General features: G+C 42.2%; 1 protein-coding gene across 15 annotated transcripts in view; it reads left to right on the top strand.

The window, feature by feature from the left end:
* LOC126920653 (protein sprint) overlaps positions 1-14270 on the top strand; it is a 156374-nt gene that overhangs the window by 119864 nt on the left and 22240 nt on the right. For 14 of the 15 annotated variants that reach the window (XM_050731325.1, XM_050731324.1, XM_050731338.1 and 11 more), the window contains 2 exons: positions 2070-2193; positions 6356-6547. In XM_050731325.1, the coding sequence (XP_050587282.1) occupies positions 2070-2193; positions 6356-6547 (316 nt within the window). Of the gene's footprint in view, positions 1-2069; positions 2194-6032; positions 6181-6355; positions 6548-14270 lie in introns of those variants that run through there. The other variant, XM_050731337.1, reaches the window with a different exon arrangement.

Below are 14270 nucleotides of genomic sequence, written 5' to 3'. Positions count from 1 at the left end.
AGCCCTGGTACTCGAAGCTTCCCAGGAACTGCGTAAATACTGTAGGACGCATAAAAAGCTGCATCGTTAATCTAACGCCTAGCGTTTCCGCGTAACGCGCCACTTACTCTGTAGATTCTGACGCGTGGTGACTACTACGTGGCGTAATTAGCTTGCGATACGCAACGCGATACGTCGTTCCCATTCGCCGGAGAACGCATACACACACTGGTTTCTTTGTCCGAGACAGCTGACCTCGACTCACGGAGCAGGTGATAAACAAATTGATGAAACTGTAAGGAGAGAGAGGGAAAGAATACGAGACGGGCGAGAAAAACTTAGAAACGTTAAAAAAGAGCGTAGGAAGAGAATCGAAAGGGTTGTGGGAGGATAAGGGTTGGACGTGGCTGTAAGATAGGTCATTAGGGGACTTTTCGGACTCTAATGAGATCATTAATTAAGAGTCGGAGCACCGTCGGTACCGGTGGGCTTCGAATCTCTTTACACGAGTACGGATTATCGGTATAATTAGCGGATACCGGAGGCTTCGTTAAGTCGACGTTAATTTCGAGATGCTACGATGTCTCGTGGACGCTTGTTAAGCTCGACGAACGCTAAGACGATGGTTCGATCGATGGTTTGCCACGTTCATTCCGTCTGTAACTTCCTATAGTTAACGAACTCGTCGACTTGAAACGTAAAATTTAATGCAATCGATCTGTGATAAAATTTTCAAAACGTAGCGTAATTTAATTTTTCTTATAATACACGCGATCAATAAGTATCAGTCTCGTTTAATAATTAAAAATGTCTCGTAACTTTTAGTCAGCGTTAGCAAATCAATCTTCTTGGATGCTACGCGTATCAAAATACCTTTCACCTACTAACCAAGAGTTCGAAGCTCAAAGCAAAATCGCCGAAGCTACTTAAATCTACTCGACCCATTTAACTCTAACAAATTCGCAAGAAAAAAGAAATAGACGAAGATTTACGTAATCCTCGAAACCACGAAACTTCAAATTTGTTCGAATTTCTCTAAAATCCTATCTTCGTTTCAACGATGATCCCTAAGGGAGGAATCCCGGGATCAATTAGGTCTGTTCTCGTCACAGAGACCGCGGTTTCTCTGAATCAGCTCGGCGGAAATTACGCTAGGGTACAGAGGTCTGTTTACAAAGCGTGTATTGTCCCCTCAGAGAGGAGGCGCCCCGATGCGGAGAATTTACTCGTGAGTTTCTAAGCGATTACCTGCAGCAGTGCAATGGCGCAGGTAACGAGAATTCTCTAGCCATGTACCATCGCTTCACCATACAAAATTGGACGATTGCAGGGCATTTTTATGTTTGCCTCCGCTTCCTCTTTCGCCATTCTACGTTAGAAGGTTTTTGGTGGGGAAATGGAACGCAAGAAAATATAGTATTTACCGGGTGAATGGAACGACGATCGTAAAGACGAGCTTTACGTGCATTCAAGAAGACGTTTCTCGCGCGATCAGAGGATTTGGATTTATTTTTCCAATGATGTGGATTAACGATGGGGACGTCGAGTGAAAAACAGGAGACAGATCGACGCGTAAACAGGATGGATCTTATACAGATTGCTCCGTTTCATACATTTTTCTAAACGATTGCATCGACGAATTAAAACGAGATACTCCGTGTAATAATTCCTCGCGATGAATTTCCAAGAATTCTGTCGAAGGAAGTTTATTGAGAAAATGCCGTGGCTGTACCACGCTTAACAGTTGCTTGATGTAACGGAACAGGAATGTTACCAACCCATCGCGTCTATTTATGTCATACAATCTGGGAGATTTACAAAACTAACAATCAGTATCGTACAACGTGCCATATTGAAACGAGTCCACAGATGCGATCCATGCAATTTGAACAAACTGAAAGTTGTTAATTATAGTCGTACAACGACGACGCGATGTACGTACGGAATGCTAATAGTCTTTCTAACCGCGTGAAAGCGGCTCGAAATCGCGTTACTTATTTGTCCAGGCGAATTCTAGCGGACGTCTGACAGAAGGAGGCTAATTAACGAAACGAGACTAAACGGAGACGGTCTATTTTCTCTGTTCGTAGGAGCGATGTCTTCCTGGAACCGTATCTGCAGCAGCATGGAACCGTTCAGGTTGTCAGCTCGCCGAGCACGCCTCCGCCAAATCCGCTGCAGCATCATCAGCTCACGCAGCTACATCATGTACAGGTGAGTAAGAGATCTTCCTTCTTGCTTAATAATCGCGTTGACGTTCGAAGGTCTTCACTAATGGTCGTATAGTTTGCCAACGACGAGATGAAAGAGTTGGTACTCGTAACGAGATCTTTGATTTTATTCACACCGCATCATTTTTCTTTTTTTTTTTTTTTCTTATGTGAAAATGATTGCTTTTTAATAATTGGCAATATCTTTTGAATGGTTTGACGCATTTTGGTATTTTGATACTTGAGATTTACTTTACTAAAATCACATAAGTGCGTTGTTTAGTTAATTGATAACTCGTTGTTCGAATTGCCAGTCTCTTGGACATGGACCTCAACATTTTACGCTTTGTTTATAAACGAATTACGTCGTATTTACGTTTTCGATTTTTAATTTTGTAATTGAAACATATCCTGTTAAAAATGATCGGATATCTTCGAACCATTCAACGGAATACTGAAGGTCCAGTTTTTCCGAGGGGTACGATGTTAGTAAAATATTCGGAAAATAATTAGTATCTTGTGTTACAACGAATTAATGTGCTGTAATGAAATTTCGTAATTTCGGCGCACGAAATGACGCAAGCAATCGTGTGATCGGAAAATTGCAACGACTGTGGAATACTTTCGGCGGCTCGTAATTAAGGGATTCGTAATTGGCTGCGAGGGTGTTTAACACGCGTCGCACGTCCTCGTTTAATCCATTTAACCTGAAACGCCGTTGTGTCAGTCTGCATTTCAAATTAAATTACACTCGAAACTCCAGTACGCGGCGAACCCCTTCGCGAATCCTCTTCGGATCCCCGTCGTGTCCTCATGCGCCACCGCAGTGAAAAAATAGGGTTGCCGGAAAAATTGAGAAACGCAAGTGATCGATGTTTGCGATGTGTCGGTCTGAAACTCGTGGCAAGCGCCTGGATAGAATTGTTTCTCGTTATCTTTTTCATTATTTTCGAAACTCGGTCTGATTGAAAGCTCTCGTGAATGATACAAATTGATAGGTCGTACGAGCGCGTTCATGTTCGTGATACTTTCGATGGAAACAGGAACGAAATAAAGAGTTAAAAGACAGATCAATCTTCCCTCGTTGTCGCGTCAAACTTTTTATCATTGTCCTATCAAACATTTTTCCCATTGTTTCGTTCAATTTGCTTGCGTTAATAGGATGACGTAACGGAGAATAAAAAGCGTTTCTCCGAGCGCAAAGGCAGACGCGTGTGGCGAACGTGTTTTAATTTTCACAAATTATTATCCTTAAACGAAACGCGTATCGGTGGGATCGTGAATCGCTGGTAACGAAGGCAATTCCACGGTGTTACAGCGTTGAACCCTTTCCACAAACGAAGCCAACCGGAGCAAAACCTTCGCACTTGAATAGAAAAGCCTCTTGTTGGGAAATTCTAGCGCGATGCAGAAACACTCGGTTAAATTACCGTCGTTTCAGCGTAACTGCGAAACCTGTTCCCGTACCAATTTGAAAGAGAGAAAGAAGAAAAAAAAATAGAAGAAGACCGTGAACTTTGCGAAACGTATGCTTGTAACAAATATTTCAAATATTACAGATTCTATCCGAGATAATCGCGAACGATTAGCTACAGAGGAATACATTTAGTTGCTTGAATAAATCGCACGTCCTCCACCTGGTAAGACACTTTGATCGATGCTGATCGATTGGACTAGATTTTTACAATCGTCGGCTTTTCCAGCCAACGTTTTTCTACGATTCGTCAAACGTCTAATTCGCGTCACTGGAAATGAGACCGATTTCGTTTGGGTTCGCGACCCTTCTCTACTTTTTACAGGGTATTTAGGGGAATCGTGGGATTATTCGGGGCGACAGAATCGGATAAGAGGTGGGAGAAGTTTAATCGACGCCTGCCTTGATTTATTACGACACGAGCTAGCATGATTGCGATCGTTTAACGTTCGAGTATCGTTTAGTGATTATTTATGGATTGCAACGTGGCCACGGGGTGTATGTTGAGATTCAGATTATTAGGAAACTGAGATTCGTACGATCTTTTTAGATTCATTAACTCGTTGGCCGACGAATTTGTTGCAGAATGAAAGAGCACGCTGACAAAAATATCGGAAGCTTTTTATCGATATACGCATTTGCCGCATCTCTCATTTCATATTGCTCGTTTCGTTTCCCAATTAGCGACAATTCTACCCTTTCAACGTAATTATATAATAATAAAATTCCAAGTACGAATATATTATTAGATCGTCCGGAAAGTGTCTTTAACAGACACGTTTTCTACGACAACGCATCTTTATACAAACATGAAACCTATTCTATCAAACGTTGTGATTTTTATCTCGATAAAACAAAATGGATCACACGTAAATCGATAAAATAATATAAAACGGAAAATGTCGTCCATTACTTCCTTATAAAGCGAAAGAATCTTTTCGGACCACGTAATCCGATGTATAACGAGCACTTGGATATTCTATTCTTAGGAATAACATCTAAAAGTATCATAAACGTAACATCAGCCTGAATACGCACAACATATAAACCATGCACGGTATAATTTCCCAAACGTCTGGCGCGTTTTGCTCCGTTAATTCCACTTCATTGCTTAATCTCGGTCCCCATGGTTCCTTTCGACCACCGTAAAACCTCGCGCCGGCCAATTCCAACACGAGCACGAAGAACGACTGGACAAAGTCACGATTCGCTGGCGGGCGACGCGACGCCGCGAATATGGAAATCTCTGGCCCTTAAGCCGCAATTCCGAGGGTGTAAATCCTACCTGATCGTCATACAATACACTCTAATGCGGTATTATACCGACGCCACGCAGGGTGCAGAACGAACGGGTTCACCGGTTATCTCAATTTGCAGCCAATGCTCGCCCCAACCTTTATTCGCTGCTCGTTTAATCGTTCCTCCGACTTTTTTTCCATCCGTCTACTGTTACACACTTCCTTTTTCCTCTTTTTTACTCTCTCGTTTTTCTTGTGCAGAACGCTTCCCCGTATCTGCGCCACTTTTAATTGTCCTCTTTGTTTCCGCGACGATTATCGTCGTCGAGCTACGAACGAAATAAGCGAATATCGTAGCCCTGGCTTCCCGCGGGGATACCAGCAACGCTCGTAATGATTCCATTAGGAAAATCGTAAAATGGCAATTACGAGTGAGAAGCATATACAGCTGGGTAGAAAGGTGGTTTCGGCTTTCCGAAACGAATAATTTGTTTCGTTAATACGCGTTGCTAGTATTTAAGCGAGAGAAACGATCGTTGCGACGATGCTGATAACGCAAGGTTTTAATCAATCGAAGAAACTTTCGCATATATCCGATGATATGTAAATATCTGTAGAGCACTCGTATAGAGAATGTTTGTTCGTGAGATTTATTGGATGTTATTGCTTGTTGTCGAAACCATCGAATATATTTAAAATAATAAATAAATATACAGACTATATTCGCTGAGTCGCTCGAACAGTGTATAAATCGCAAAGTAAAATTGCTAATTAATACTCGATAAATGCTCGCTAGATACTCGTCGATAACTCGGTAGATAACTCTTGATAATTCTTAGATAGCTCGTCGATACTGAACTCTTTTCGGTTGCGTCCGTTTATTTATACTGGTCGAGGCGGAGTCGGAAAATTCAAATTTCTCTTCGTTCGACGGTTGCACGTTGCCCGGGGTTTATTTATTCTTACATTACATGTATCCCAACGATCTTGATACTCCGAGGCAAAACAACAACATGATTTGAATTGTCCTCTACTCATGTACCGCTACATGTCGATCGAGGCGTACTCAAATTGTAACACATCGGTTTATACGTAACAGACGTACGTATAATATGTGCCATTGAAGTGAACGTGCAAGAGCCTTTATCGTCACCATTTTTCAAAGTCTCGCGACCAACTATTCAATTACACGAAATAAAGAAGAATGTCTCAAGTTAAGATTCGACAACAGCTGTAGGAGGAAACTCGTATGCCATTTTATTTAACAAAGAGGAATGAGGTGGGGTATCTGTGCTCTTATTGGTCTTCCAAAATTCGTAGAACGATAAAAGCGATAAGCCAACTTGATGTATCGTTAAATGACATTGATGGTGCGCGGTCTGAGAAAGTTCGCTCTCTGTCTTGAAACGCGCAGGTGTTGACGGAAATGTTAACCGATTAATTTTATGTTTCAGAGCGAGGAGTCGCTTTCCTCGGAAGGGTCGGCCACCTCGGGTGGATCTTCGAGCTCGACGGAAGATTCTGGCAGCGAGGTCGCGTGCGACATCACTCTGATCGAGAGGCTTATACGCTCGCATCCGATTTGGTTCCTTCCTGGCATCCAAAGAGCCGGCGCTTTCCACTTGTTGCAAGGCAAAGAGGAAGGGGTGAGTGCACTTAAACGAATCGATTAGCCGTAAGAAAATTGCAAGCTGGGCAAAGTCTGCCTTGGCTTTATCTCTCGTTTTGTATTTCTCTCTTGTTGACCGACCAGGAAGTTTTCCACGGAAGGTACACGGGCGTTCCGAGCAGGGGGTTAAAAGCGTAGCGTCGTGGAAAGCTCTCGAGTGCTGCTGCACCAACCTCTTAGAGTTTCCGATGCGAGAGAATTTCATTTATCGCCCCGTTGGAAAGCTGTTTCTTCGATGAAAACTATCGCATTATCGTACTCGGCTTTTCCTATCGATCTTCCTTGCTACGAGTATTTTTAATCGGTCGTGAAGGTTTCGCTAGGACGTGTCGTGGAGATTTAAAAAATTCAAATAGCTTTAACTCTGCTGCTCTCCTCGCTTCCTCTTCGCTTTGTATCTCCTCGGGTATCTTCTTTTTTTCAGCTATTCGTTCAGTAAAAAAGCGTGAAATACACAAAAATGAAAGCTACGAAAATTACACCGAGTGATAAAATACTTAATAACTATTATATTCTATACTAACTCGTATGATCTTTTTGCTATTTGATAGCTAGTATATTCTAATAACGTCTATCAAAATGTAACGTACGTTCCAAATTGCACAGACCGGAGAAATACAGCAGCGTTAAAATCAGCCAGATCTATAGAAGGCTAAACTAGTTTCACGCGGCGGCACGTGTATCGCGGTACGCGTATAATAGACACCCAATATACACTACACGTGTATACCAATGTATCCTTTCGCACGATACACGCCGATTTTCAAAAGATACAGCATCGCGGTACTGATTTCGACGTCTGCTGGTTTCCCAACAACTTCAGCCGCCGGCGATAATTTTGCCAGATGAAAGAGCGATCGACACAGGTGATCCACGCAGGAACGAGCGATACGTAGCTCGCGATACATAGCTCGCGATACGCGAAACCAACTTTGGTGCTTCCCTTTTTCGCAATCTTTTCTTTCGAAAATCCGCCGCCCAATATTTTCAAGTTTAGTCGCCGATCTATCTTCGCGATACTACGATGAACAAGTTTACGGAAAATTTATAACTCGCATTGTCGATGATGCATTTACGTAACAAGAGACAACGGGGAAAAGGGGCGCATCGCGTACAACGAACAGCGAGTGAAGAAGCTGTTCAAGTAGCCACGAAGGGAGAGCGCCGCCATTAAATCAGCTCCGGACGAAACAAAGAGTATGAAATATCTCGCGAGCGATTGTTCGACCGGCGTTTTTTTGTTTACAGGAAAAACTACTGCCTCGAGCCTGCAGGCTTTTCCGACGCTTTGATCGGTCACTGATTCCACGAATATTTTTCGCCGTCTCGCATTGTTCGACCATGGGAATGAATGGCGGCCTAGGATCTGTTCGTTTTATTTACGAGGAGAATTTATGCCAGAGTATCTTCTCGCTTTAACGTTGCTCGTTGATGATCTATAACGCTTAATAAAAGCGGGATTTTTTCCTTTCAATGCTATTCGATAATGGAAACAGCGATGGCAGAGGAAGGTTAGGGGAATTTAAAATATATATACTCGTTTTCTTTTCTCGCTGCTTCGACTTGCGTAACGCTCTTTTACGGATAGTTTCACCGAAGAACGATTTACATAGAGATTTCAATATTTTTGAAAGTTATTTATTACTTGTGTTCGTTGAATGAAAGACGTCAGATTTTTGCAATTTTTCGATTTCTCCAAATCGTAGATTTTCCTACGATAAGCGAGCTTGTTAAAGCAACAAAAAGAGGTTACGGTTCAGCTTATCTAAGAGAATCGCGTATATCTAAATTTTCAAGCGTCGCAAGACGCGAGTCACTTGTTTCTCCCGTTTCTCCTACCACTTTTTCTTTAAACTTCACGGACATCATCCTTTGCACATTCGATCTTTTATTTTCTAAAATTCCGACACACAAGAAAATATCTTCTTCCATTGAAATCCTCGGACATGGAACTCGTTTCTCACTCCTTTTCAATCCTGCAACCGCTAAACTGCCTCTCCTTTATAAACCACCTCATTAAATCCTTTCCACCTCGCTCGAACACCAATTTCCCAATTTCGTTCGAACTGTCTACCCAATAAAACACACGGGGGTGTAATTAACAACCCTTGTACGGTGTAATAAGCATGCTGGCGTAGATGGCCGCCAGATCAGCCGTGGCCAAAGTGTCTGCGAATGCATCGACCGTTTGGCAAGCAACCGTTGCAGCCGGCTCGGCTTAATATGCGGTAAATGCAAACGGCAGACGTTGCCTCGACGAAATACGACTGCCTAAGCTGCTGGCAACGTTCCAGCCCGTGGTCTGCCAGAAAATACGCATAACAAGTGGCGTTGTTAGCGTGGTTCCTCTCGCCAGGGATTTTCCTCCAGCGTTGCCTGCTTTTTGCCCGATTTCAACGTTTGTTCGCGCTGAAAACGCACGTGGCACGAGCATTTGTCGCGTGACAAAGTAGCTGATCTTTTCGAGTACCATACATTATCCGAGCTAGGTCGAATAGACGAAGAGCAACACAATGGCTATGTTTGGCACGACCTCTTCAACTAGTTCTGACATTTATTCAAGTAGCGGATTTTAGACCTTCGACCGACTACACAGATCCGAGGCAGACCCGAGCAAACTGTAAAATATAGTACTACAAATTTGACAATTTGAATATCGTTACACGTGACGCAATTGTTGATCCGGTGCTTACAAGTACGTTGGAAGTATGTATTTTGCTTTTTCATATTCGATACCAGAAACGCAAGAAGCGTCAAGGATAGAGAATTAATGATCATCTAGACCGTTCATTCTCAAGTCCTCGTAATTTTGTTACGCTGCCAAAGAATTAATAGAGCGTAGAATTTTGTCGTGATACCTTTTCGTTGAAACACTGACACTAATACTAGAACAACCGGTAACGCATACCTAAACGTACGATATTTTTCACATTTTTATCATCTGCCCTGTGCTTGCAGTCCGACTACTTTTTAATTAGATATTCCATATACCGGAATCGCGATAAAGTTAGATAATACTAAAACAACGTCGTTAATGCGCATATAACGTCGACACAGTTTCCCATCGGACGCACCAGCCAGCTGGACTCCCGTTCTTCCGGTTGTGTTAGATAAGAACCGATCAAACTTCTCCATCTACGCAATCCGTACCCGCTTTCCACTTCTCGGCGAGGAGCATTGTTTCCATGGCGGCTATCTCTCTTGGCCGCCGCAGGAACAATCGCGACGAGCCGTGCATGGGTCTTATCTGACACGCGAAGAAGAATAGAAGTCGAGGCGACTGGGTCCCAAATGGAAAATCGTGTCAATGCCTGGTGCTCGACGTCGCGACGCTGATTTCGAATACGCCTGGATACTCTGCAAGTATAGACCTTTTACTAATTCTTGGAAAATTATCTTCTCTATTAAGATAATAATTCTTTAATGTTAGCAATATTCAACCAGCTATAGGATTATTTGATTGATTTAACAAACGCGTTAATTATCAGAGGCATCGATGCGTTTAATTTAGAATCTCTTGCGTATTACGAGACGACTAAAAGTGTTATGAAGATACTGGTTCATCAAAGCGAAGAACGCGTTGTTGGTTGAAGATCTTTTTCATGTTCATGCAAGTATTGGTATTTATTAGAATTTATGAGAATTCTTTTCATTGAAATGGTTAACAATTAACCCTTAACGCTTCAAGTGTGTCTCTCAAGCACCACCGATGTGCGTTTCAAAAAATTCTACACATTACTCAATTATAATTAACACTTTACCGACCGACAGCCGATTAATCGGTTTCTCGTCGCCGATGCTTACCGACCGATAGCCGAGTAATCGGTTTCTCGTCGCCGACGCTTACCGACCGATAGCCGATTAATCGGTTTCTCGTCGCCAACGCTTACCGACCGATAGCCGAGTAATCGGTTTCTCGTCGCCGACGCTTACCGACCGATAGCCGAGTAATCGGTTTCTCGTCGCCGACGCTTACCGACCGATAGCCGAGTAATCGGTTTTTCGTCGCCGACGCTTACCGACCGATAGCCGATTAATCGGTTTCTTGTCGCCGACGCTTATTCACAATCTTTCTCATTATTTGAGCAGTAATTTGTTATTTAGTACTAAGGTACCTTGCTTAGTTGCGTCAGTTGCGTTGCCTCGTAAGCTCCCACGGTTTTATACCAATTTGAAAAACTTACCGTTCGTGATGAACGAAAAGAATGGCATTAGAGAGTCTGAACCGAAAGAGAGCCGGCGCCAGGGAGAATCTGCGCCTGAGCTGCCGGTCGGACGTGCGTATGCTGTTGAACCGTTAGCGGTCGGTAAAGTGTTAATATAAATATTTTAATCAAAATTATTTGAATGACTTTGATATTATTATTTACGCGTCACTGTAGTATTTCAAACGTGACACTTAAAAACTTGCAAGTCCAAATATGATGAGAATAAATTGGAACTGCCGACTGATATTCACAATTAAAAGTTAAGGGTTAATCGCTATATATACAGCCTATCGTCGTACAAAGAGTCGTCCGAACTACTTCTTTTATAATTTAAACGATGATCTTCCCCCTGGCAACTTCCACTTTTTTAACGAGATCGTTAAGATCTCCTCTCAGAGGTTGGACAGAGATTGCTTAACTGCATCTACCAAAAGTAATAACTTTTGAATTACTTTTGGAGACCGTGTCAAGACGAACGAAAGATCGCTCGAGGAGGAGCTGCAGCTGGAGCTCGAGACTAGACTAGACCAGAGGAAGGGGCCAAAGAGGCGAAAGCAGCGAGGTCAAGATCCTCTTGGAATTGTATCAAGATGGAATCGAGGTTTGCCCGTGATAAAGCCTATATGGAAGCAGGGTCAAGCCTTTCATATCGCTGGCTTTATGCTCAGCGGAACGAGATCAAGAATAGATAAAGACTCGTGAAAAAATTGAGGATCGGGTCAAGATGGAGTAACGACTCGAACGGTGATAAGAATCGCAATGAGGAAAACGGTGAATCGAGACCAGGTCGAGCGTCTCTTTTAACACAGGATCGATTGGTCCCCGGTGTACTCTCCGTCGGAGAAAGTTCCATGAACCGTTGAATCTAATTAATTTACCTCGCTTTGAGTATGGCGAAACTTGAGACGAGAAGATGGCAATTTCTTTCTGCGTCGACATTTTTCTTTTCCTTGATATTGTTCGGTATTATTAAGTGGTTTGCGTATCAAATTAATTTCTTCGCCAGATATTCCCTCTTAGTGGCTGTTTCTTTAAACTGAGATCCAATACAAGCAACGTTTTTTCTTCGTCGTATAGATCGAAAGATAATGGAAGCAATATGCTGTTCGGTATTTTATTTTCCATTTGTTTCGATTAGAAAATCAACTACCGTTGTATCGTATCCTGTTGCATTCGTTTATTCGACCGAGACTTATGGCTGTTACAAACTTCTTGTGTATGTTACACGCTTAATACAGTCCCTTACTATCCTAGTTTATTGCTCACAGCTATATTTCAATTCGCTATCTATCCAAGTATATCTATATCTCAATTTTCTATACAGAACTACCTAAAAAAATGAATTGTAATTATTTATAAATCGACGACTGACACGACTATCTATGATAATTAAATATTTACGAAAATATCGATATTTTGATCTTAAATACTGGTACACCAAAATAAAGGAAGAAGACTAAAATGAACAATGATTCATAAATCTGCTCCAAGAAATACAAAGGCGATAAACAAAGATAACAACCCTTGTTTATTTGATGTGAACCCTTGTTTTGATCGTTGAAGACCGATGAAAAATCGTAGAATCGTCAATCCTTCGACGACATCCACGAGATCTACCCCGATGGATGTTTCATATTGAAAAGGACAAGTCCCGTGCTCGGTCACTTTCCAGTGATTTCTCCAGTAGCTAGCGGTATTTTTTCCAGCTCTGTTTTCCGTCGAATAATGGAAAAGCGTGGGGGCTTGGCGCGGAACTTGTAATCAGCGGGGGTGGAACGGCAGCGAACGAGCCGTGCCATTGTGGCGGCATTGTTTTCCCACTGACTCATTGTTTTCTAGCTTTGTTAATCGTCCCCCGGCTACCCTCGCGGCCGCGGACGAATGGCACAGGACCGAAAAACAATACGGCTCGCAATTACTTCTCCATAGACGAGACACCGCCACCCCCGACGTGTTGAAACGCGGATCGTGATTGCACGAAACGGCACAACAACGAAGAGTGGAGAGGGATCCGAGTTGAAATTATCGCGACTGGCGGTGATTCGTGGATGGATACAACTGTCGAGTATATGATTGAGAATGGAATGAGAGCTAAAGTTTCAGAAAAAAGCAAAGAATGGATATTTGAAAGTATTTCTCTCTTTTCCTTTTTGTGGGATCTCTGAGGCTGGTTCGATTTTGAGAGAGAAGATCGTAACGATATGGAGATTGAAAATTCCTTGGAAATTAATTTGACAACTGGTAACCAGATTTTAGATGTGGATCGATTTAATCTGCGAAAGAAACAATTGGAATTTTGCGAGCGAGTTATAGAATATTTTTGAAAATACGTCTTCCATCGTTGGAAAAATTTCTTCACTTTCGTTTCAATTTTATTCGTGGCAACGCATCTTCTTTAGAACATTAAGAATCTTTGGAACATTAAGAGCTTGGGACACGGGGAATTCGAGAACCGTAACGGAATTAAAAATACCCGAACCAAGAAATCAAACCTGCAGCTTCACCCAGATTCCATTTCCCTCGAAAACAGGGAAGAAAAGGAAAGAGAAAGAAAGGAGAAGAAAAGAAACGGAAAGGAAGGGAAAAGCACGGATTCTAAGATTAAAACAAACTGTGCCTTTGTGAGGGAGTTTTTTGTTCAACCGAAAAAGGAAAGAAAATGAGCACAGATGGAAACGGGTCGAGCATAAAGAAACTCTTCCTGCCTTTCTTATCCGCTTTGTCCTCTCTTGCTCTTCCAAACGTCAGTCGCGAGAAGTCGACGTTCTATCGACGCGGACGTAGATTTCCGGCTGGAAATGTCGCGGAATTATGCAAGGTGTTTTGTCTGTCGCGGCACTACGCGGTGTCTCGCCTCGGTTTCCTTTTTCTCTCGAGCAAAAGCAGTTATTCTTTCCCCGAGACACGAGGATTTGGCTGCTTGCAGGAAATTTATGGAGCGTAATAGGAATGAGGAAACCGCTGGATAATAATAAGTGTCTCTCGCCTTTTGTGCTCTTCCTTTTTGTCTCAACCGTATTTCCGTGGAAAGAAAGGTTTAAGTATGATAGAAAGAGAGGAAATAGAGCGACAAGAAGAGTATCGTTATTTTCGCGCAGGATTCCAATTTTCTTTTAACCCTTAAAATCTAAAACCCAACGAGGATGTACTTATCGTATCTCGTGAGATAGTTATAAATTTTAATTTATATTTTTAACAGTTAGTTAATTTTTAATAGTTAAACTTTTCATTCGCGATGATTCTAAATAGCGTAGGAATGTCATTAATTCGAGATGATAATATGATAAGAAAATGTGCATCCAGTACGCGCGTTAAGAACAAGTACCTGATTATTAGATTATCTTTGTAGGTTTTCTTCTATGACAAACTTTACAACTCAACGAATTTGTATTATCGAAGATTCAACAACTTCCAACGATTTAATTTTCTGTTGTTTCTGTTACTAAACATGTTTGAGTTTGAAGAAACCGTGTTCGTTAAAGTCCAAGGTTT

Source organism: Bombus affinis, chromosome 9 (genome assembly GCF_024516045.1).
Source record: "Bombus affinis isolate iyBomAffi1 chromosome 9, iyBomAffi1.2, whole genome shotgun sequence".
Taxonomy (NCBI): Eukaryota; Metazoa; Arthropoda; class Insecta; order Hymenoptera; family Apidae; genus Bombus; species Bombus affinis.
The sequence above is the reverse complement of the archived record's forward strand: the minus strand, read 5'-3'. Positions and strand labels throughout refer to the sequence as shown.